The 26,394-nt window shown below is 44.9% G+C and overlaps 1 protein-coding gene across 1 annotated transcript in view; it reads left to right on the forward strand.

Annotated features, from left to right (window-relative positions):
* The first annotated feature begins 5,980 nt into the window (after positions 1–5,980).
* Positions 5,981–26,394, forward strand: part of aldh8a1 (aldehyde dehydrogenase 8 family, member A1) — a 40,868-nt gene continuing 20,454 nt past the window's right edge. Inside the window, exon 1 of the mRNA XM_078399753.1 lies at positions 5,981–6,272. Coding sequence (XP_078255879.1) covers positions 6,126–6,272 — 147 coding nt within the window. The 5' untranslated portion in view covers positions 5,981–6,125. The remainder of the gene's footprint in view (positions 6,273–26,394) is intronic.

Below are 26,394 nucleotides of genomic sequence, written 5' to 3' on the forward strand. Positions count from 1 at the left end.
CCACATTCTTACCTCTTCAGCTAGTATAAGTTTATTTTCATTCTTGTAGTGTCCTGCCAATGAGCTAGAGAATGGTGATATTACATACTGGATAGCATCATTATCATGCATACCCAGTTTAACTTTTGCCCATGTTAGATCCTGCAAGTCATCCATAATAACTGTCGTATGTTGAAAGACTGGAGCGACTAGGCTTGCATACACTGGAATTTAGAAGTATGAGAGGGGATCTTATCGAAACATAAGATTATTAAGAGGTTGGACACGTTAGAGGCAGGAAACATGTTCCCAATGTTGGGGGAGTCCAGAACCAGGGCCACAGTTTAAGAATAAGGGGTAGACCATTTCGAACGGAGATGAGGAAAAACGTTTTCAGTCAGTGAGTTGTAAATCTGTGGAATTCTCTGCCTCAGAAGGCAGTGGAGTCCAATTCTCTGAATGCATTCAAGAGAGAGCTAGATAGAACTCTTAAGGATAGCGGAGTCAGAGGGTATGGGGAGAAGGCAGGAACGGGGTACTGATTGAGAATGATCAGCCATGATCACATTGAATGGTGGTGCTGGCTCGAAGGGCCAAATGGCCTACTCCTGCACCTATTGTCTAATGCCTATTGTCTAAAAACATACCGGCCCCCACCATCAACCCACCTGGACCATTATGAATAATTAGTTTCCATTGTGTCTCCCTACCCAGCATCCCTTGTTATCTGTGTTTCTATAATGACTCGGTGCAAGCTAATGTTTTGCCACAAATCTCCTGGGCATGTACCTGGTGAATCCCTCTGCATTGCATGAGAGTGCTAAATGTCTTCCTGGAAATCAGGTCACTATTTCCTGGCAACATCTTGGTCACTTGCTCTGTAAACTCCTCCAACAAAACCAGTAAACCGGGATGTTTGCTGCATCATCTGACTCATTATGAGTGATACAATGGACGACCTCCTAAAGTATTTGTAACTAACTGTGATCGGAGGACATTTATTTTCTGTGAGTTTTTGGAGATAAAAATATTCTGTTAATCATTGCAGAACATTCTGATTTGTTGTGATTTATGATTTACAGATGGGAATAAAGGTTTATTACAGCAAGAACAGGTCGTTGCCCTCTTGAACCTGTTTTGCCATTTAGAGAGATTTTGACGGATCTGTTATCTAACTCTGATTATTTTAGGCTAACAAAACCTATCAATTTCAGTTGTAAAATTAACATGTTAACTTCCCAGTAATTTCTATGTCAAGCTGACTTTATCACTGAAAAGCCAAAATTTAGGCTATGCTACCTCGAGTTCCCAAGCAAGCGAAAGAATTGCTCTTTTCATCCTGAATTTCTTGAAGGTTTACTTTAGAGATACAGCGTGGAAACAGGCCCTTCAGCCCATCAAGTCTGTGCTGACCAACGATCTCCCCCTACAACAGCACTATCCTACACACTAGGGACAATTTACAATCTTTACCAAAGCCAATTAACCTACAAAACCTGTATGTCTTTGGAGTGTGGGAGGAAACCGGAGCACCCGGAGAAAACCCACGCGGTCACAGGCAGAACGTACAAATTCCATACAGACAGCACCCGTAGTCGGGATCAAACCCGGGTCTCTGGGACTGTAAGGCAGCAACTCTACTGCTGCGCCACTGTGCCGACAGACTAACTCCCTGTATGGTGATAATCTTGCAGATCTGTATGCAAAAAAAGTATTTCACTGTACTTTGGTAAAAGTATTTCACTGTACCTTGATAAAGAAATCATTGGACCATTGAACCATTGAAAGTCTCTGTTAAAACTGCATTTTTTCCTTAAATAGGGTCGTACAATAAGCATTGTTGGGATACAGATTCTTCCACTGACCTGGCCCAGTACTTATCCCATGCAAGAATCAATGGAAATGGTAGAGGAGCTGATTTATGGCTGCAGAAACACAGGTTAAATCCTCTCCTCCGGTGCTGTCTGAAATTGATTGATTGAAAGATACAGCATGGAAGCAGGCCCTTCGGCCCATCAAGTCCATGTCGACCATGGACATTTTTTTTTTTCCCATTGGAACCTAATCAGATGTACAGCACTTTGGTCAACGTGGGTTGTTTTTAAATGTGCTATACAAATAAAATTGACTTGACTTGACCATAGATCATTAGTTCACACTAGTTTTGTTTTCCCACTTTCGCATCTAGTCCCAATTTATAGCGGCTAAATAACCTACAAACCCGCATGTCAATAGACAATAGACAATAGGTGCAGGAGTAGGCCATTCGGCCCTTAGAGCCAGCACCGCCATTCAATGTGATCATGGCTGATCATTCTCATCCCATCCCATGTCTTTGGGATGTGGGAGGAAACCGGAGCACCCTTGAGGAAACCCATGAGATTACAGGGAGAACGTACAAACTCCATACAGGCCAGGATCGAACCAGGGTCTCTAGTGCTGTGAAGCAGCAGCTCTATCAGCTATGATATGCTGCCCATATTTTAAAGAGTGAATACTTTATTAACTCTTAACTAAAGAGTTAATACTTTATTTTATCACATCTTATTGGATTCCATTTGACAGCATCCATGTGTGAAGTTTGCATGAATTCCCTGTGTAGAGTTTGCAAATTCTCCCCGTGAATTAATGGTTTCCCCTGGGGTGGTCCAGTTACCTCCTTAATATACTTTTCTTCTTAACTCTCTCAGTGTGTGAGTTTGTAGACTGCTGTAAATTGCCCCTAGAGTGTAGCGTGAGTGGTACATGTTCATAGGTTCATAGCTTCTACTAAGATTAGTAAAGACAAATGTGTGTCCCTTGAAGGCAGAAACAGGTGAAATTATTATGGGTAACATGTAAATGACAAAAGAGTTGAACAGGTACTTCGGATCTGTCTTCACTAAGGAAGATACAAACAATCTCCCAGATGTACTAGTGGACAGAGGATCAATAGACAATAGGAACTGAAAGAAATTTGCATTAGGCGAGAAATAGTATTGGGTAGACTGATGAGACTGATGGCTGATAAATCCCCAGAGCCTGATGGTCTGCATCCCAGGGTATTCAAGGAGATGGCTCAAGAAATCGTGGATGCATTGGTGATCATTTTCCAATGTTCAATAGATTCAGGATCAGTTCCTGTGGATTGGAGGGTAGCTAATGTTATTCCACTTTTCAAGAAAGGAGCGAGAGAGAAAACGAGGAATTATAGACCAGTTAGCCCGACATCGGTGGTGGGGAAGATGCTGGAGTCAATTATTAAAGAGGTAATAACGGCGCATTTGGATAGTGGTAACAGGATTGGTCCAAGTCAGCATGGATTTATGAAGGGGAAATCTTGGTTGACTAATCTTCTGGAATTTTTTGAGGATGTGACATATAAAATGGATGAAGGAGAGCCAGTGGATGCAGTGTATCTAGACTTTCAGAAAGCCTTTGATAAGGTATCACACAGGATTGGTGAACAAAATTGGAGCATATGGTATTGGGGGTAGGGTAGTGACATGGATAGAGAATTGGTTGGCAGACAGGAAGCAAAGAGTAGGAATAAATGGGTCCTTTTCAGAATGGCAAGCAGTGGAGAGTGGAGTGGTGCAAGGCTCAGTGCTGGGGGGCCACAGCTATTTACGATATATATTAATAATGTGGATGATGGAATTAGAAGTAACACTAGCAAGTTTGCAGATAACACAAACCTGGGTGGCAGTGTGAACTGCGAAGAAGATGTTAGGAGGTTGCAGGGTGACTTGGACAGGTTGAGTGAGTGGGCAGATGCGTGGCAGATGCAGTATAATGTATAATGTGAGGTTATCCACTTTGGCAGCAAAAATAAGGAGGCAAATTATTATCTCAATGGTGTCAGATTAGGTAAAGGGGAAGTGCAACGAGACCTTGGTGTCCTTGTACACCAGTCACTGAAAGTAAACATGCAGGTACAGCAGGCAGTGAAGAAAGCGAATGGCATGTTGGCCTTCATAAGGAGAGGATTTGAGTACAGGAGCAAAGAAGTCCTTCTGCAGTTGTATAGGGCCCTGGTGAGACCACATCTGGAGTATTGTGTGCAGTTTCGGTCTCCTAATTTGAGGAAGGACGTCCTTGCTATTGAGGCAGTGCAGCGTAGATTCACAAGGTTAATCCCTGAGATGGAGGAACTGTCATATGAGGAAAGATTGGAAAGACGAGGCTTGTATTCACTGGAGTTTAGAAGGATGAGAGGGGATCTTATAGAGATGTATAAAATTATAAAAGGACTAGACAAGTTAAATGCAGGAAAATTGTTCCCAATGTTGGGAGAGTCCAGAACTAGGGGCCACAGTCTAAGATTAAAGGGGAGGCCATTTAAAACTGAGGTGAGAAGAAACTTTTTCACCCAGAGAGTTGTGAATTTGTGGAATTCTTTGCCACAGAAGGCAGTGGAAGCCAATTCACTGGGTGAATTTAAAAGAGAGATAGATAGAGCTCTAGGGACTAGTGGAATCAAGGGATATGGGGAGAAGGCAGGCACAGGTTACTGCTTGTAGATGATCAACCATGATCACAATGAATGACGGTGCTGGCTCGAATGGCCAAATAGCCTCCTCCTGCACCTATTTTCTATGTCTCATTCAATCATGGCTGATCCATCATTCCCTCTCAACCGCAGTCTCCTGTCTTCGCCCCATAACCCCTGATCTACTCAACAAGAATCTGTCAATCTCTGCCTTAAAAATATCCGTTGACTTGCCCTCCACAGCCGTCTGTGGCAATGAATTCCACATATTCACCACCTTCTGACTAAAGAAATTCCTCCTCATGTCCTTTCTAAAGGTACCTAACACCTCACCCCTAAAGGATAAGATTAGAGTCATAGAGTGATACAGTGTGGAAACAGGCCCTTCGACCCAACTTGCCCACACCGGCCAACATGTCCCAGTTACATTAGCCCCACCTGCCTGCGTTCGATCCATATCCGTCCAAACCTGCCCTATCCATGTACCTGTCTAACTGTTTCTTTTAATGTTGAGATAGTCCCAGCCTCAACTACCTCCTCTGGCAGCTTTTTCCATACATCCACCACCCTTTGTGTGAAAACATTACCCCTCAGAACCAGGGGCTGCAGTTTAAGAATAAGGTGTAGGCCATTTAGAACGGAGATAAGGAAAAACTTTTTCACTCGGAGAGTTATAAATCTGTGGAATTCTCTGCCTCAGAAGGCAGTGGAGGCAGATTCCCTAGATGCCTTCAAGAGAGAGTTAGATAGAGCTCTTAATGATAGCGGAGTCAGGGGGTATGGGGAGAGGGCAGGAATGGGTTTTCTGATTGTGGATGATCAGCCATGATCACATTGAATGGCGGTGCTGGCTCTAAGGGCCAAATGGCCTACTCCTGCACCTATTGTCTCTTGTCTCAGATCCCCCTTCACCTTGAACCTATGTCCTGGTCCTCGACTGACCTACTCTGGGCAAGAAGGTATTTATTCACAAAATGCTGGAGTAACTCAGCAGGTCAGGCAGCATCTCAGGAGAGAAGGAATGGGTGACTCATTCGGGTCGAGACTTCAGTCTGAAGAAGGGTCTCGACCCGAAACGTCACCCATTCCTTCTCTCCTGAGATGCTGCCCGACCTGCTCTGTTATTCCAGCATTTTGTGAAATAAATACCTTCGATTTGCGCCAGCATCTGCAGTTATTTTCTTACACTCTGGGCAAGAGACTCTGTCCCAGATCTATTCTCTACCCGATCTATTCCTCTCATGGTCTTATATACAAGGTGCATTAGTGCAGAAGGTGCATTATACACATGGCATTATACACAAGGTGCATTAGTGCAGAAGGTGCATTATACACATGGCATTATACACAAGGTGCATTAGTGCAGAAGGTGCATTATACACATGGCATTATACACAAGGTGCATTAGTGAGTGCCTGCCGGCTGATGCTGCCTTGGAGGTTCTCCAAGACTCTTGTGAGAAACCTCAGCCTCTCGCCTGAGCTAGTTAGTGGGCGTCTGAGGGTGGCGATTGGCGGCGGCGGGCGTCAGTCAGTGGCTTTGCAGGAGCCGAGCGTTTTGAAAGGAGGCGGTCGCTGTGCTTGTCAATGTTGGGGTTGCATTGTGTCGCCCGGTCGGTGGGAAGCAGCAGAATCATCATCATCATCATCAGCAGCAGCAGCAGCAAGAAGGAATCATGCCCAAGATGGCTCACCAGAGGACACATTTAGTGCTGGAGAATTACATCGGAGGCAAATTTGTGCCGTGCTCCAGGCACATTGATTCCTATGACCCTTCGTCCGGGGATGTGTACTGCAGAGTACCAGACAGTGGGAAGCAGGAGGTGAGTGAGACCACAGATTGGCACAACATCTATGGCAGCTCCATCGAATATCATTTAATTTAAATCGGGATCAAAATAACCGGCTGAAATGGGTGACTAAAATCTCTCACACGACCTGAGGGAGAGGTTGATGCAGCTCCAGATTTAGCTGATTATTATTATTATTTTAAAAATAATGTTGCTGTTGCAATTGCTGTTTATTCCCAGGAGGCGTCCAATCTCTTACGATGCCATGTATTTACTTTCCTATCAATGTACATTGAATACAAACTTAACCACGGTGGTATTTATTGCATTCGTGGCCTAAAGCGTGGATAATGCAGCTTTCGTTTCAAACATTGAACTCGTTTTTTCCCATTTAATGGTGCCTTTTACTATGTGCAAACACTGACTCGTGGACGGTCAGGCTTATAGTAAAGTTTTGCAGAGCGTCTAAAAGCTGTTATCGTTTGGGGAGGATGATTGTCAAAATAATTGCAAGCTTGCTGTTCGTTTTGTGTTACCAGCGTGATTCTTGAGTGGAGGATGCAGTCTGTGATTTTGTCCCTTGCCTGCTGTCGTTTTTACTGGCTAGTCGATTTCAGTGGCAACATCAGAGGGAGAGAGAGAGAGGGGGGAGAAAGAAAAACTAGACATCGGCGGAGGTGCTCCCTTCATTCAGCATGCACACCTGCTTTCTGGGACATTGCCAAGAAATGGTAGCGAAGATGGTTGCCCCACTACCTGCCAGATACCCAGATACTCTGTGACCAGGGTGAACGCAGACGGAGCCAATAGACGGTCTTCGTAATACAGAGACATAAATCTGAATCTCAGCTTTGGGCATTTCTGCATTTCTCAATCAGAGTGGTGGTTGTGTTGTGAAGTGAGAAAATAAAAGTCTCTTGCACCCTAGTTCAGAATAAAGCAAAAATCGCACTGATGTTAGTGATGGGGGGGGGGGGGGGGGGGGGGTAAAAGAGTGACTGATTGCCCTGGAACAGGGAAAGAACTGCACCTGAACAGATTTTTTTGGGGGGAGATGCGGACAGAGGAGCCTAGTTGAGTAACAAGTGGGTTTTGTTGGTGGTACAGCCATAGCCAACACCGGTGTACCGAATGGATGTTCAGAATGGTAGATGGGACACCAATCATGCTTTATCCTGGATAAATGCAGAAGGATGAGAGGAGATCTTATTGAAACGTATAAGATTATTAAGGGGTTGGACACGTTAGAGGCAGGAAACATGTTCCCAATGTTGGGGGAGTCCAGAACAAGAGGCCACAGTTTAAGAATAAGGGGTAGGCCATTTAGAACTGAGATGAGGAAAAACCTTTTCAGTCAGAGTTGTGAATCTGTGGAATTCTCTACCTCAGAAGGCAATGGAGGCAAATTCTCTGAATGCATTCAAGAGAGAGCTAGATAGAGCTCTTAAGGATAGCGGAGTCAGGGGGTATGGGGAGAAGGCAGGAACGGGGTACTGATTGAGAATGATCAGCCATGATCACATTGAATGGCGGTGCTGGCTCGAAGGGCCGAATAGCCTCCTCCTGCACCTATTGTCTATTGTCTATAGATCAAATTGAGTATTAAACATAGAAAATAGGTACAGGAGTAGGCCATTTGGCCCTTCAAGCCAGTACCGACATTCAATATGATCATGGCTGATCATCCAAAATCAGGACCCTTTTCCTGCTGACTCCCCTTATCCCTTAATTCCATTAGCCCTAAGAGTTAAATCTAACTCTCTCTTAAACATGCAGTGAATCGGTCTCCACTGCCTTCTGCGGCAGAGAATTCCAAAGATTCACAACTCTCTGGATGAATTCTCAGTATTCTCAGTGCTGCTTTGATCCAGGTTGGAAAGTATTCCAACACACTTCTGAAAGGTGCCCGGTAGATGGAGGAAAGGCTTTGGGGACAGACACAAAATGCTGGAGTAACTCAGTGGGACAGGCAGCATCTCTGGAGAGAAGGAATGGGTGACGTTTTGGGTCGAGACTCTTCTTCAGGCTGAGTCGGGGGAGAGGGAAACTGGAGACATGGAAGGGTGCAAAGTGAATGCAGGATGTGAAAAGGATTGATCGAAGCAGATGTTGATGAAGGAAATGTAGAATGGTTCATTAATGGCTGAGGGGAAGGTGACAACGAGGCATACAAATAGTAAAGTTAATCAGGAGGACAGTGAAACTAGCCGGAGAACTAGGTTGGGGGGAGGGATGGAGAGGGAGGGAAAGCAAGGATTACTTGAAGATAGAGAAATCAATATCCATACCGCTGGGTTGTAAGCTGCCCAAGCATCTTCGGTGTAAACCAGCATCTGCAATTCCTTCCTATACACAAGGCTTTGGGGTGTCAGGAGGTGAGTCGCTCAACATAGGATTCCCGGTCTCTGAGCTGCTGTGGTATCTATAACTACTATATATGTGGCTGGTCCAGATGAGCTTTGGGACACCGATGACCCTTAGAATGTCAATGTGGGGTCTCAGAGATGGTAATATCATTGAATGTCAAGGTTAGGTGGTTCGAATCTCTTGACAATTGGGGGGGGGGGGGGGGGGGGGGTGCCTGGCAAGTAGCTGTGTATGTGCTCTTATCTGCTCATGGCTGAACTTGTCCAGGCCTTGCTGCCTGTAGATACCTTCACTCTGTCTTGCAATGAGAGGAAAGACAGTGATGACTGTACCGGAGCCTAGGATGCTGCTCTGTAGAACTCTTGCATTGACATCCTGGCACTGAGATGTTTGATCTCCAACATCCAGATCCGTCTGTATGAGCCATAATCCCAATCTCCCCTGATTCTGGTTGTACCACAGCTCCTCCCTTAGTCATACACCCTTAGTCAAATGCTGTTTGATTGCCACTCTGACCTCACTGCACCTCTGGAATTCAGCTCCATACTTGGGCCAAGGCTGTGATGATTTCTGGAGCAGTGGTCTGGTTAATATCTCAGATTACTGCTGAGTAAGTGTCCCTCTAGTCTATAACACTGTTAACTACACTTTAAAAAAAATCATTTTGCTGATGATTGAGAATTGACTCTTGACAGTCATTAGTAGAAACAAGGAACTGCAGGTGCTGGAATCTTGTGCAAACCACTAAGTGCTGGAGTAACTTAACAGGTCAGGCAACATCTCTGGAAGACATGGATGGGCGATGTTTCGAGTCTGGACCCTTCTTCAAACCGATACGCAAGATTTTGGGTGGGGATGGTTCTTCACACTCCGATTGTGTATGGTAATTTACCCAGATTGGATTTGTTCTGCTTTTTTGTTAACAGGAAATACTTGAGCAATTTTCCACATTGACGTTTTAGATGTAACTACACTGGAACAGATCACTTATTTGGCAGCTGGTTCTGGAGTGAAAACCTTCAGCACTACTGCTGGTGTGTTCATAGGTTCATAAGTTCTCGGAGCAGAATTAGGCCATTTGGCCCATCAAGTCTACTCCGCCATTCAATTATGGCTGATCTATCTTTCCCTCTCAGCCCCAATCTCCTGCCTTCTCCCCATAACCCTTGACACCCTTGCACATCAAGAATCTGTCAATCTCCGCCTTAAAATATATCCATTGACTTGGCTTCCACAGCCGTCTGTGGCAATGAATTCCACAGATTCTCCGCCCTCTGACTAAAGAAACTTCTCATCTCCTTTCTGAAGGTACGTCCTTTTATTTTGAGGCTATGGCTTCTGGTTCTGGCCACTGGAGTGTTGTCTGTCCCTACAGCCTTTGCCATATCAAATGATCTCAGCCTTTCCCTGATTTAGCACGGACTGAATTAAATCCACAGGCTTCTATTTTGGGCTGGATCATGCTTTCAAAGGATCATTGTCATAGAGAGACATCGATTTGAGAAATAATCCATCCTGAAATGGTCGCAATTGAAACTATGTTTTGCATTGACATGTAAATCATAGCAGGAAGTCCATGATAAAAGTTCACACAGACACACTGAAAGTCATGGGTCATCATCACCTGCCAAATAAAAATTGTGTGTAGTTTTTATACCTTACATAAAGGTGGGTGTTTTAGATAGGTTAAAGCTGTATCACGTTATTTTGGCCACCTGAATGATGGCCTTAAAATGTGTATGAAAATGAGTAGGAAAGAATTGCAGATGCTGGTTTAAATCGAAGATAGACACAAAATGCTGGAGCAACTCAGCGGGACAGGCAGCATCTCTATCCTGCCTGTCTGTTGCTGCCTGCCCCGCTGAGTTACTCCAGCATTTTGGGCGTATGGAAATGGTTTGGACTTTACTATTCTAATATTTTTGGCTGGCCTTTCTTTTACTGATTTCCCTTAAAATTTAGGTTTTCCATAATTCTGCTTTCTGTGTCCTAACTTGTGTCCAGTCCCATCATGCCAGTATCTCAATTCTGCTGATTGGTTAAGCAATGCCTTGTTTTTAAAAATTCTCACTCGCAGTTTTGAATCTCCCCGTGATGTTAACCCTCCCTGTCTGTGCAACCTTCTCCATCCTGACAATCCCCTGAGCTGCTCTCATCCAAATGGGAAGAAGCACAGAATGTTGGAGTAACTCAGTAGGTCAGGCAGCATCTCAGAATGGTTTATAGAAGGGCCTCGACCCAAAACATAACCTACTCCCTTCCTCCAGAGATGCTGCCTGACCCGCTGAGTTTCTCCAGCATTTTGAGTCTATCTTTGGTGTAAACCAGCATCTGCAGTTCATCCCTACTCATCCAATTGGCCAATATAATTTAGTTTAGCGATACAGTGTGAAAACAGGCCCTTCGGCCCACCGAGCCCACGCCAACCAGCGATCCCCGCACATTAACACTATCCTACACACTAGGGACAATTTTTACATTTATACCAAGCCAATTAACCTACAGGCCTGTGCATCTCTGAAGTGTAGGAGGATCCCAGAGAAACCCCACGCAGGTCCCGGGGAGAACGTACAAACTCTGTAAAGACAACACCCATAGTCAGAATCGAACCCGGGACCCTGGCGCTGTACGACAGCAACTCCACTGCTGTGCCACCCTGTTCATTTCCATTTTAAATCAGTTCACCATTGCCAATCATGTTTTTAGGCTTTAAGGCTTTAACCTCTGAAATATTCTCCCTGAACCTCCCTGCTCATATATCATTCTTTCTTAGGCACTAAAATTTACCCCTTTGACAAAGGTTTTTATTTATCTGCTATAATAACTCCTGATATGCCTTAGTGTGAAATTTCCTTTGGTCCTGCTCTTGTGAGGTGCTTCAGAATGGTTTTTTTAAAATGTTAGGCTTGCAAAATAAATGCAAGTTGTTTAAGAAGTAATGGAGTGCAGCGGCCTTCGTTTCAAGCATGAAGATGCATATTTCATGCTGAATGATTCTATTATAATAAATGATTGAAGTATGATACATAAATTAGTGTAGACAAAAGACTGAAATATAAGCAGCATTTATGACGATGATATTAATTATGAAAAAAATGAAATGATATTTTAATGTCAGATTGCAATCACAATGAGTCCATGTACTTATTGCAGATTTTGCATATTATTGACAGAACAAATTTAAGAGAATTTGTCCATAAAGACATCGTAAAGATTGTGAGGATGGTCCAGGAAAATGTTACCAAATGCAGCTACCCTCTTCCAGACTCTGTGAAGATTATAGTGAGAACACCTTGGTCGGGTAAAGAATATTATTCGAGAAGTAAAGGTTGTTTGGATCAGAGGATATTGCTGGGTACTTTTCATCCAATTTATTTACAGGATGTCGAGTCATAGAGTCATTGATACCCAACTTGCCCATACCGGCCAACAATGTCCCAACTACACTAGTCCCACTTGCCTGCGCTTGGTCCATATCCCTCCAAACCTGTCCTATCCATGTACCTGTCTAACTGTTTCTCAAACGATGGGACAGTCCCAGCCTCAACTACCTCCTCTGGCAGCTTGTTCCGTACATCCACCACCCTTTGTGTGAAAAAGTTGCCCCTCGGATTCCTATTAAATCTTTTCCCCTTCACCTTGAACCTATGTCCTCTGGTCCTCGATTCCCCAACTCTGGGAGTCAGTAGCAAGGCTTTGATGTACTACTCATTCCTAATTAGCGACGTGCTGGTGAGTAGTCTCACTGACCTTTGGTGCAGGTACTGTGGATCAGTGGATATTGTTAAGGCAGAGATAGATAGATTCTTGATTAGTACAGGTGTTAGTTATGGGCAGAGGGCAGGAGAATGGGATTAGGAGGGAGAGATAGATCAGCCATGATTGAATGGGGAGTAGACTTGATGGGCTGAATGGCCTAATTCTATCCCTGTTCCTTATGATCACCACACTGTTCACTCTGGGGAATTCCAGAATTTTGATCCAGCAAAAAGAATGTCTTTCCAACCTAAGATGGTATTTGACTTTGAGGTTGACTTCACGTATATTTCTGCCTTTTGTTCTTATTGGAGGTAACGTTTGTGGGTTGGAGGCTCCACAGACCCGGGTTGGTGAATTAAGGGGACTAGAGGTAAAAGAGCCATTAGGAGGCAGTGATCACAACATGATAAGTTTTACTCTGCAAATGGAAAGGCAGAAGGGAAAATCGGAAGTGTCGGTATTACAGTATAGCAAAGGGGATTACAGAGGCATGAGGCGGGAGCTGGCCAAAATTGATTGGAAGGAGGCCCTAGCAGGGAAGACGGTAGAACAGCAATGGCAGGTATTCCTGGGAATAATGCAGAGGTTGCAGGATCAATTTATTCCAAAGAGGTGGAAAGACTCTAAGGGGAGTAAGAGACACCTGTGGCTGACAAGGGAAGTCAGGGACAGCATAAAAATTAAGGAGAGGAAGTATAACATAGCAAAGAAGAGTGGGAAGACAGAGGATTGGGACTCTTTTAAAGAGCAACAAAAGTTAACTAAAAAGGCAATACGAGGAGAAAAGATGAGGTACGAGGGTAAACTAGCCAATAATATAAAGGAGGATAGCAAAAGTTTTTTTAGGTACGTGAAGAGGAAAAAAATAGTCAAGGCAAATGTGGGTCCCTTGAAGACAGAAGCAGGGGAATTTATTATGGGGAACAAAGAAATGGCAGACGAGTTAAACCGTTACTTTGGATCTGTCTTCACTGAGGAAGATACACACAATCTCCCAAATGTTCTAGGGGCTGGAGAACCTAGGGTGATGGAGGAACTGAAGGAAATCCACATTAGGCAGGAAATGGTTTTGGGTAGACTGATGGGACTGAAGGCTGATAAATCCCCAGGGCCTGATGGTCTGCATCCCAGAGTACTTAAGGAGGTGGCTCTAGAAATAGTGGAAGCATTGGAGATCATTTTTCAATGTTCTATAGATTCAGGATCAGTTCCTGTGGATTGGAGAATAGCAAATGTTATCCCACTTTTTAAGAAAGGAGGGAGAGAGAAAACGGGTAATTATAGACCAGTTAGTCTGACATCAGTGGTGGGGAAAATGCTGGAGTCAATTATAAAAGACGAAATTGCTGAGCATTTGGATAGCAGTAACGGGATCGTTCCGAGTCAGCATGGATTTACGAAGGGGAAATCATGCTTGACAAATCTACTGGAATTTTTTGAGGATGTAACTAGGAAAATTGACAAGGGAGAGTCAGTGGATGTGGTGTACCTCGACTTTCAGAAAGCCTTCGACAAGGTCCCACATAGGAGATTAGTGGGCAAAATTAGGGCACATGGTATTGGGGGTAGGGTACTGACATGGATAGAAAATTGGTTAACAGACAGAAAGCAAAGAGTGGGGATAAATGGGTCCCTTTCGGAATGGCAGGCAGTGACCAGTGGGGTACCGCAAGGTTCGGTGCTGGGACCCCAGCTATTTACGATATACATTAATGACTTAGACGAAGGGATTAAAAGTACCATTAGCAAATTTGCAGATGATACTAAGTTGGGGGGTAGTGTGAATTGTGAGGAAGATGCAATAAGGCTGCAGGGTGACCTGGACGGGTTGTGTGAGTGGGCGGATACATGGCAGATGCAGTTTAATGTAGATAAGTGTGAGGTTATTCACTTTGGAAGTAAGAATAGAAAGGCAGATTATTATCTGAATGGTGTCAAGTTAGGAGGAGGGGGAGTTCAACGAGATCTGGGTGTCCTAGTGCATCAGTCAATGAAAGGAAGCATGCAGGTTCAGCAGGCAGTGAAGAAAGCCAATGGAATGTTGGCCTTCGTAACAAGAGGAGTTGAGTATAGGAGCAAAGAGGTCCTTCTACAGTTGTACCGGGCCCTGGTGAGACCGCACCTGGAGTACTGTGTGCAGTTTTGGTCTCCAAATTTGAGGAAGGATATTCTTGCTATGGAGGGCGTGCAGCGTAGGTTCACTAGATTAATTCCCGGAATGGCGGGACTGTCGTATGTTGAAAGGCTGGAGCGATTGGGCTTGTATACACTGGAATTTAGGATGAGGGGGGATCTTATTGAAACATATAAGATAATTAGGGGATTGGACACATTAGAGGCAGATAACATGTTCCCAATGTTGGGGGAGTCCAGAACAAGGGGCCACAGTTTGAGAATAAGGGGTAGGCCATTTAGAACGGAGATGAGGAAGAACTTTTTCAGTCAGAGGGTGGTGAAGGTGTGGAATTCTCTGCCTCAGAAGGCAGTGGAGGCCAGTTCGTTGGATGCTTTCAAGAGAGAGCTGGATAGAGCTCTTAAGGATAGCGGAGTGAGGGGGTATGGGGAGAAGGCAGGAACGGGGTACTGATTGATAGTGATCAGCCATGATCGCATTGAATGGCGGTGCTGGCTCGAAGGGCTGAATGGCCTACTCCTGCACCTATTGTCTATTGTCTATTGTCTATTGACCTTGCAGATGTTTCACACCACAGCCAAGGTGTCGATAATGGAGGCAGTGAATGGTTAAGGTCGTGAAGCAGTTGCCATTGTAACGGCTGCTTCATCTTGACTGGCATCAAACTCAGTGAGTATTGCTGGAGCGGCACTCATGCACGGTGGTGGTGGCACAGTGGCAGAGTTGCTGCCTGACAGCGCTTACAGCACCAGAGACTCTGGTTCGAACCCGACTACGGGTGCTTGTCTGTACGGAGTCTGTACGTCCCCCCCCTTAACAACATGGGTTTCCCCCGAGATCTTTGGTTTCCTCCCGCAATCCAAAGACGTACAGGTTTGTAGGTTAATTGGCTTGGTATAAATGAAAACAATTGTAGTTTAGGATAGTGTTAATGTGCGAGGTTTGCTGGTCGGTGTGGACCCGAAGGGCCGAAGGGCCTGTTTCCGCGCTGAATCTCTGTATCTATCTGCATCCAGGCAAGTGGAGAATGTCCAGCACACTTCTGGACTGTGCATTGGAGATGGAGGAAAGTCTTTGGGATGATCAGAACTACGTCTTGGAAAGTAAATCCAGTTGTGTGGTGGCCAGATCTGTCTACTGTAATCGAGCTGCATTTCACTCTGTCTGCACAATATTCAATTTCTGATCTCAAATAGGACCCACCTTTTCTTTTACTCTTTCCTTTAATGTATGGGGGAAAAAACGTAGGAAACTTACAAATTTGGAACTAAAAGCCGATATTAATAGTGGTAGCCAGATTACTGTAAAATATCATCAGGTTTAGATTTAGAGATACAACGTAGAAACCGGGTCCGCGCCGCCCAGCGATCCCCGCACATTAACACTATCCTACACACACTAGGGACAATTTTTACATTTACTCAGTCAATTAACCTACATACCTGTACGTCTTTGAAGTATGGGAGGAAACCGAAGATCTCGGAGAAAACCCACGCAGGTCACGGGGAGAACGTACAAACTCCGTACAGACGGCGCCCGTAGTCAGGATCGAACCTGAGTCTCCGGCGCTGCATTCGCTGTAAGGCAGCAACTCTACCGCTGCGCTACCGTTAATTAATATCCTTCAGAAATAAAGTCTATCCAGTCAGCTCTATTAGGGATGGGCAGTAAATGTCACCTTCCCAGTGATTATTAGGGAACAGGGGTATATTTCTAAGTTATCGATGACACTAAATTACTTGGGTTACATGGAGGAAGCTTCATAGAACAGGCTCTTTGGCCCATAATGTTTGTGCCAAAAATGATGGCAAGATAAACTAATTTCATGAAAAAAAAAAGAAATGAAATGTTTATTTGTCATTCCACTCCTTACAGATCATGCAACGAATGCGACGAAACAGTGACTCCGGGGGCCATAGTGCAATACAAATACAATACATATAGACAGGGGATGACAGTGCAGTACAATATGAGACAGTACAATACAATTAGATACTGCAATACAATACAATACATATAGACAGGGGATTAAAGCATGTAAACGGTAAAAGGTAGAGCATTTAACCTAGAGTTTAAAGCATGTAAACAGTGAATTTAAAACCATCAATGAGAGCAGGTAAATTATTGATTGCACATTAAATGAGATTATAAAGTGCAGAGAGCTAGATGAGGTGCTATCCCCCCCCCCCCCCCCCCCCCCCCCCACCATGAGTCAGGTAGGGCAGTTCAGTAGACGAACAGCCTGAGGGAAAAAGCTGTTCCTGAACCTGTTGGTTCTGCAGCTAATGCTCTCAGCGTTCTTCCGGAAGGCAGCGGGTCAAATCGACCTTGGAAGAGGTGAGAGGAGTCCCTCATGATGCTGCAGGCTTTACTTTTGCACCTTCCTCTGTAAATGTCACTGATGGCAGGGAGTCTGGTCCCAGTGATGTGCTGAGCTGTCTTCACAACAAGCTGCAGGGCCTTCCTGTCTGCAGCTGAACAGGTCCCATGCCAGACAGTGATGCAGCAGGTCAGAATGGACTCGATGGTACATCTGTAGAACCTGGAGAGAATGGATGTGCCCCGACCAACTCTCTTTAGCCTCCTTAGGTAGTACAGGTGTTGTTGAGCCTTCTTCACTAAGGAGGAGGTGTTCTGACTCCAGGAGAGATAGTCTGTGATGTGCACTTCCAGGAACATGAAACTGTGCACTGTCTCCACAGTCCAGCCGTCGACCTGCAGGGGGGAGTGAGTTGCTCCAGCCCTTCTGAAGTCGACAATTATCTCCTTCGTCTTGTCGACATTCAGAGAGAGGTTGTTGTCTCTGCACCGGAGCTCAAGCTGCCTCATCTCGTCCCTGTAGGCGGATTCATCGCCGTTGGTGATGAGCCCCACGGCTGTGGTGTCATCCGCGTGTTTGATGATGTGGTTGGCCTGGTGTATGGCGGCACAGTCGTGGGTCGGCAGTGTAAACAGAAGTGGGCTCAGCACACAGCCCTGGGGGGCTCGGGCGTTCACAGTGGCGCTGAGAGATGACCGAGTGTGGACGCCGACCATCTGTGTCCTGTAACTTAGAAAGTCCAAAATAGTCAAGTCAAGTCAAGTCAAATTTATTTGTCACATACACATACTCGATGTGCCGTGAAATGAAAGTGGCAATGCCTGCGGGTTGTGCACAAAAAGAATTACAGTTACAGCATATAAATAAAGTTAATAAGTTACTAAACATAGCACAAAAAGTGTCGACAAAAATTTAGTCTCTGGGGTTATCAAAGTTGACAGTCCTGATGGCCTGTGGGAAGAAGCTCCGTCTCATCCTCTCCGTTTTCACAGCGTGACAGCGGAGGCGTTTGCCTGACCGTAGCATCTGGAACAGTCCGTTACTGGGGTGGCAGGGGTCCCTCATGATCTTGCTTGCTCTGGATCTGCACCTCCTGATGTATAGGTCCTGCAGGGGGACGAGTGTAGTTCCCATGGTGCGTTCTGCCGAACGCACTACTCTACAATTGCACATTGAGGTGCTCAGACCAAGAGAGCTCAGCTTACTTATCAGGGTCTGGGGGATGATAGTGTTAAACACTGAGCTAAAGTCGATGAACAGCAGACGTGCATAGGTGTTTTTATTCTCTAGGTGAGACAGGACTAGATGGGTGGCAGAAGTGATTGCACCCTCAGTGGAGCGGTTCTGCCTGTATGCATATTGGTGGGGGTCCAGTGTGTATGGGATGGAGGCGTTAATGTGTGCCTTGACCAGCCGCTCGAAACACTAAGGAGGGTCTCGACCCGAAACATCACCCATTCCTTCTCTCCTGAGAAGCTGCCTGACCTGCTGAGTTACTCCAGCTTTTTGTGATACCTTCATAACGACTGAAATCAGTGCCACAGGGCAGTAGTCATTGAGACATGTTACTGGGGATTTCTTGGGTACTGGGATGATGGTAGCAGATTTGAAGCATGAGGGAACAACAGCTTGGGTCAGGGAGATGTTGAAGATGTCCGTTAGCACGTCTGTCAGCTGGTGGGCACACTCTTTGAGCACGCGTTTGGGGATGTTATCTGGGCCGCCAGCTTTGTGTGGGTTCACCCTCAGCATGGTTCTCCTCACATCATTTGTTGTAACAGACAATACATGGTCGCCTGGGGATGGGGGGGGGGGGGGGGGGGAGGGGGGGAGTCTTCAGGGCAGGCAGCATCTGTGGAGAAAAGAAATAGGTGATGTTTCGGGCCAGAACCCTTCTTTGGACTCTCAGCTCTGAAGAAGGTCTGAATATATGCTACCTGACCTGTTGAGTTATTCCAGAATTTTGTGTCTATCTTCGGTGTAAACCATCGTCTGCAATTCCTTCCTACACATGTATGGGTCTGATGAAAATGAATGCTGTGGGGGATGATGAGTTTTTCTCAATGTTAATTGAGGAAATTTGTGGGTTTCCAGGGATTATTGCAGGCAGGGTATTAGAGATAGAAAGGGAGTCAAAAACAGGGATGCAAACCTGTTTCATTTACTTCCATATGAAAGATGTAAAGCTGCTTGGAGGGAGAACCACTGAAGTATGGGGTGCCAGGGTAGGGGTGAAACCTACAGGCACCAACATGTTCAATGACAGAGGTGGGATGTTTGGTAGCAGTTTGCAAGGATGTAGAGGTAGGTTGAGTTGCTTGAGTTGAAGTGGTGATAATGGTTTTGAAGGGGTGCTATTTGAGGAGAGGCAGCTTGTACATCGACAGTTGGCATGGGACCCACAAAGAGCAATTAGTTGGCTGGCGGTTTAGTGAGTTAAAGGGATGAGCAGATAGCTCATGGAGGGAGTGAGATCAGAGAAGGTCTCCATCCTAGAGATAAAATCCTTGTTGGCTTTTTGAATAATCCTGCAGGAATCGTGGATGTGCACGCAAGACCACTCCAATTTTGCACTTAGCAGTCCACAGTTCTTTCGGCAAGGTATTTTAAGAAGTTTGTGGAGGGAAGAGGGGTTTATGGAAATGTTTTATTTGTGGAGAAATGAATCCAACAGGTAGTATTATTTTTCTCTGACATCCCAAACCAATAGAATCCTAGGCTTGCGCTCACAGGAATCGGCCCCTTTGGCCCACCACGTAATGCCGACTTTATACACATCTACACTCATCCTATATATCTTATCTGATGAACATGGCTTTCTAGGTCCACAAGCAAAACTTTGCCAAATAAATTAATTCCCCACCAGCCAGTGAATTTTGAGCTGTTGTCACAAATACCCGGTCTAATTCTCTCGCTTGTCCATTTTAAATAATAGACAATAGACAATAGACAATAGACAATAGGTGCAGGAGTAGGCCATTCAGCCCTTCGAGCCAGCACTGCCATTCAATGCGATCATGGCTGATCACTCTCCATCAGTACCCCGTTCCTGCCTTCTCCCCATACCCCCTCACTCCGCTATCCTTAAGAGCTCTATCCAGCTCTCTCTTGAAAGCATCCAACGAACTGGCCTCCACTGCCTTCTGAGGCAGAGAATTCCACACCTTCACCACTCTCTGACTGAAAAAGTTCTTCCTCATCTCCGTTCTAAATGGCCTACCCCTTATTCTTAAACTGTGGCCCCTTGTTCTGGACTCCCCCAACATTGGGAACATGTTTCCTGCCTCTAATGTGTCCAATCCCCTAATTATCTTATATGTTTCAATAAGATCCCCCCTCATCCTTCTAAATTCCAGTGTATACAAGCCTAATTGCTCCAGCCTTTCAACCTCCGAGATCTTCGGTTTCCTCCCACACTCCAAAGACGTACAGGTATGTAGGTTAATTGGCTGGGTAAATGTAAAAATTGTCCCTAGTGGGTGTAGGATAGTGTTAATGTGCGGGGATCGCTGGGCGGCACGGACTTGGAGGGCCGAAAAGGCCTGTTTCCGGCTGTATATATATGATATGATATGATGATGATACGACAGTCCCGCCATTCCGGGAATTAACCTAGTGCATTGTTTAATGCAAATGTGAAAATGCTTGAGTTTAGACCAATAGTATCTTCAAATATAATTTTTAATCTCAGCGTACTGTTCAATACATTTGAGTGAAAAGTAAACAAAAAGATTTTATCATTTGCTGCAGTTATCTGAAATTGTTGTGATATAATCCATGCCAATCGCCCAATCAGTCGGAAGCTTAGAAGCAATGCAGGTCTGAAGGCCATTTCCTGTTCCTTTTATCAAATAGCATTTGAACTCCAAACAGGCTGTCTATTTAACTGTGTACTCTGGGGGAATGATTAATTGCAAAGCATTGACCTAGTACAAAGGGCCTCTTCTGTTGACTTCAGAAGTGATTTATTTGCTTTTAATAAGTTTGTTATCAATTAAGGTAAAAATTGTCAAAGTAAAAAACAAACCTTGTAAAATAAAAGTCACTACCTCGGGATAGTGGGCTTCATTCTGTATGGTTTTAGTTTGGCATTTGGGAAAATAAGTTTAAAAAGAAATAATGGAAATTTAGTTGTGTTTTTCGTTTCAAAGTAACTAAAACACTTTCGTTCAGAAGTCTTACTTACTTTAAAAAAAACTTCTCCAGTGTTGTAGACTATTGGTAAGCTGTTGTGATATGCATGCCTTCAGTGCACATTTGCCCCCCTGGAATAGTTGACAAGTCTATTGCAAAGAGATTACACAGCATGCAGACTGTGATGTCTCAATTCTGATCAATGGCCAAGCACCTTACAATGGAGTCCTCCCTTAACTCCATCCAAGGACCCAAACAGTCTTTCCAGGTGAGACAGAGGTTCACCTGCACCTCCTCCAACCTCATCTATTGCATCCGCTGCTCCAGATGTCAACTTATTTACATCGGCAAAACCAAGCGCAGGCTCGGCGATCGCTTCGCTCAACACCTGCGCTCGGTCCGCGTTGGCCAAACTGGTCTCCCGGTGGCCGAGCACTTCAACTCTCCCTCCCATTCCCAGTCTGACCTTTCTGTCATGGGCCTCCTCCAGTGCCATAGTGAGGCCCACCGGAAATTGGAGGAACAGTACCTCATATTTTGCCTGGGCAGCTTGCAGCCCAGTGGTATGAACATCGACTTCTCCCACTTTAGATAGTTCCTCTGTCCCTCTCTTCCCCTCCCCCTTTCCCAGATCTCCCTCTATCTTCCTGTCTCCACCTACATCCTTCCTTTGTCCCGCCCCCCTGACATCAGTCTGAAGAAGGGTCTCGACCCGAAACGTCATCCATTCCTTCTCTCCTGAGATGCTGCCTGACCTGCTGAGTTACTCCAGCATTTTGTGAATAAATACCTTCGATTTGTACCAGCATCTGCAGTTATTGTCTTATATTACAATGGAGTCTCGTTACTTAAGCCCTTATCTTACCTGGGACATAGCTCGATCTACTGGAGTTGATCTGAGCAATTCATGATCATATTGGCATGGTACCTCAACCAGCAATCCAGGGCCTTGTCTAAATAACGGAACACTGTGTACCTCCTGTGTAGGAAGGAACTGCAAATGTTGGTTTAAACTGAAGATAGACACAAAAATGCTGGAGTAGCTCAGCGGGACAGGCAGCATCTCTGGAGAGAAGGAACAGATGACGTTTTGAGTGGAGACCCCGTCACCCATTCCTTCTCTCCAGAGATGCTGCCTGTCCCGCCGAGCTACTCCAGTATTTTGTGTCTATCTACTGGGTACCTCCTGCTCGCTTATTGCGGCCTTTCTTTGTGTAAGCTCATTGAAAACTTTGCTCCCAATTTTCTGTACTTAACTACTATGTAATATTTTCCATTTTATCTCTCTTCTTAATTACTTCCTCTTCCTCTCTACCCCATATTTTCTCACATCCATATGTACGTATTTACCTCTTTTGTCTTTGTTAAGATCTGCTCCTGTCTGTCTCTCTTTTCTTCATCCATTATTCTTCATTTCCCTTCTGACCTATTTCTTCTCATAGATGCCTGTTTCTTCCTCTTGCTCTTCCCTTGTGGGTTCGTTTGTCTGGGTCCTGCTCATGCTGGATAAAATCCTGCTGCCACATTGACCTGAGCCATGGAATCATTGTGGTATTGAAGTAGGATATCCAGCCCATCTATTCACTGCAGACTGTTTGTTGAGAAATCCAGTCAGTCCCATTGCACTGCTCATTTGTTGGAGCTGTGCAAGTTATTTTCTGTCTTGCCTATCCAATTTATTTTGAAAGCCCTGAATGACTGTTCAGATGCAAATGTAAATGCAAATGCAATGCTAGCTTTTATTTCGAGAGGACTAGAATACAAAACAGGGATAGAATGCTGCGATTTTCTAAGGTGCTGGTCAGACTGCATTTGTAGTATTGTAAACAGTATTGGGCCTTGTTTCTGAGGAAGGATAGAAACATAGAAAATAGGTGCAGGAGGAGGCCATTCATTGTGATCATGGCTGATCGTCCCCAATCAATACCCCGTGCCTGCCTTCTCCCCATATCCCTTGATTCCACTAGCCCCTAGAGCTCTATCTAACTCTCTCTTAAATCCATCCAGTGATTTGGCTTCCACTGCCCTCTGTGGCAGAGAATTCATCCATTATTCTTCATGCTGGCATTGGAGAGGGTCCAGAGGAGGTTTACAAGAATGATCCCAGGGATAATCAGGTTAACATATGAAGGCACTGGACTTGCACGCGCTGGAGTTTAGAAGGATGAGAGGGGACCTCATTGAAACTTACTGAATACTGAAAGGCCTGGATAGAGTCATTGTGGGGAGAATGATACCATTAGTGGGAGAGTCTAGGACTAGAGGTCGTAACCTCTGAATAAAAGGACGCACCTTTTGAAAGGAGATGAGGAAGAATTTCTTTAGTCAGAGGGTGGTGAATCTGTGGAATTAACCACAGTGGAAGCCAAATCAGTGGATATTTTTAAGGTGGAGATTGATAGATTCTTGATGAGTAAGGGTATCAGGGGTTATGGGAAGGCAGTAGAATGGGATTGAGAAGGAAAGATAGGTGGATCAGCCATGATTGAATGGCGGAGTAGACTTAATAGGTCGAATGGCCTAATTCTGCTCCTGCAACTTTTTAGATTTTAGATTTAGAGGTACAGCGCGGAAACAGGCCCTTCGGCCCACCGAGTCTGCGCCGCCCAGCGATCCCTGCACATTAACACTGTCCTACACACACCAGGGACAATTTTTACATTTGCCCAGCCAATTAACCTACACACCTGTACGTCTGTAACTTATGAACTTATTGGCAGTGAGATTCACCCACGCTCTGGGCCTTAAAGGGGCATGTTCTCCCGAGATGCTGCCTGACCTGTTGTGTTACTTTGTGTCTTTAAAGGGGCAAGTTCCTCTCGGCCTCCTTTTTCACCCATTGCTTTAAATCTGTCCCCCTGTTCCTTGAAGCTACCACTAGTTGGAACAGCTCCCCTCTGTTTACCATATGTTAGTTAACCTGTCATGACATTGTATACCCTACCTTCTGCAACTGTCTCCTCAACCACTTGTGTCCCAAGGAGAACAAGCACAATCTAATCTGGTGGATAAAATCACTCATCCCCAGAACTATTCTTGCGAATCCTTTCTTGCAACTCTGGGGTTTTCTACAGTGTGGTGACCAGATGCAGGTTCAACCTCACGTTCCTGTTTATGAAGCTGTTTTCTGATAGAAACATAGAAACATAGAAAATAGGTGCAGGAGTAGGCCATTTGGCCCTTCGAGCCTGCACCGCCATTCAATATGATCATGGCTGATCATCCAACTCAGTATCCCTTACCTGGCTTCTCTCCATACCCCCTGATCCCTTTAGCCACAAGGGCCACATCTAACTCCCTCTTAAATATAGCCAATGAACTGGCCTCAACTACCTTCTGTGGCAGAGAATTCCACAGATTCACCACTCTCTGTGTGAAAAAAAACGTTCTCATCTCAGTCCTAAAAGACTTCCCCCTTATCCTTAAACTGTGACCCCTTGTTCTGGACATCCCCAACATCGGGAACAATCTTCCTGCATCTAGCCTGTCCAACCCCTTAAGAATTTTGTAAGTTTCTATAAGATCCCCCCTCAATCTTCTAAATTCCAGCGAGTACAAGCCGAGTCTATCCAGTCTTTCTTCATATGAAAGTCCTGCCATCCCAGGAATCAATCTGGTGAACCTTCTCTGTACTCCCTCTATGGCAAGAATGTCTTTCCTCAGATTACGAGACCAAAACTCTACGCAATACTCCAGGTGTGGTCTCACCAATGCCCTGTACAACTGCAGCAGAACCTCCCTGCTCCTATACTCAAATCCCCTCGCTATGATTGCCAACATACCATTCGCTTTCTTCACTGCCTGCTGCACCTGCATGCCTACTTTCAATGACTGGTGTACCACGACACCCAGGTCTCGTTGCATCTCCCCTTCTCCTAATCGGCCACCATTCAGGTAATAGTCTGCTTTCCTGTTCTTGCCACCAAAATGGATAACCTCACATTTATCCACATTATACTGCATCTCCCAAGCATTTGCCCACTCACCTAACCTATCCAAGTCACGTTACAGCCTCCTAGCATCTTCCTCACAGCTAACACTGCCCCCCAGCTTCATGTCATCCGCAAACTTGGAGATGTTGCATTCAATTCCCTCGTCCAAATCATTAATATATATTGTACATAGCTGGGGTCCCAGCACTGAGCCTTGCGGTACCCCACTAGTCACTGGCTGCCATTCTGAAAAGGACCCGTTTATTCCTACTCTTTGCTTCCTGTCTGCCAGCCAGTTCTCTATCCACATCAATACTGAACTCACAAAACCATGTGCTTTAAGTTTGCATACTAATCTCTTATGTGGGACCTTGTCGAAAGCCTTCTGGAAGTCCAGATATAACACATCCACTGGTTCTCCCTTATCCACTCTATTAGTTACATCCTCGAAAAATTCTATAAGATTCGTCAGACATGATTTACCTTTCATAAATCCATGCTGACTTTGTCCAATGATTTCACCACTTTCCAAATGTGCTGCTATCCATCTTTAATAACTGACTCTAGCATTTTCCCCACTACCGATGTTAGACTAACTGGTCTGTAATTCCCCGTTTTCTCTCTCCCTCCCTTTTTGAAAAGTAGGGTTACATTAGCTACCCTCCAATCCTCAGGAACTACTCCAGAATCTAAAGAGTTTTGAAAAATTATCACTAATGCATCCACTATTTCTGGGGCTACCTCCTTAAGCACTCTGGGATGCAGCCTATCTGGCCCTGGGGATTTATCGGCCTTTAATCCATTCAATTTACCTAACACCACTTCCCGACTAACCTGGATTTCACTCAGTTCCTCCATCTCATTTGACCCCCGGACCCCTGCTATTTCCGGCAGATTATTTATGTCTTCCTTAGTGAAGACAGAACCAAAGTAGTTATTCAAGTGGTCTGCCATGTCCTTGTTCCCCATGATCAATTCACCTGTTTCTGACTGCAAGGGACCTACATTTGTTTTAACTAATCTTTTTCTCTTCACATATCTATAAAATCTTTTGCAGTCAGTTTTTATGTTCCCTGCCAGTTTTCTTTCATAATCTATTTTCCCTTTCCTAATTAAGCCCTTTGTCCTCCTCTGCTGGACTCTGAATTTCTCCCAGTCCTCTGGTAGGCTGCTTTTTCTTGCTAATTTGTACGCTTCATCTTTTGATTTGATACTATCCCTAATCTCTCTTGTTAGCCATGGATGCACTACCTTCCCTGATTTATTCTTTTCCCAAACTGGGATGAACAATTGTTGTAGTTCATCCATGCGGTCTTTAAATGCCTTCCATTGCATATCCACCGTCAATCCTTTAAGAATCAATTGCCAGTCTATCTTGGCCAATTCACGTCTCATGCCCTCAAAGCTACCTTTCTTTAAGTTCAGAACCGTTGTTTCTGAATTAACTAAGTCACTCTCCATCCTAATGAAGAACTCAACCATATTATGGTCACTCTTGCCCAAGGGGCC

Source organism: Rhinoraja longicauda, chromosome 5, assembly GCF_053455715.1.
Source record: "Rhinoraja longicauda isolate Sanriku21f chromosome 5, sRhiLon1.1, whole genome shotgun sequence".
Classification (NCBI taxonomy): domain Eukaryota; kingdom Metazoa; phylum Chordata; class Chondrichthyes; order Rajiformes; family Arhynchobatidae; genus Rhinoraja; species Rhinoraja longicauda.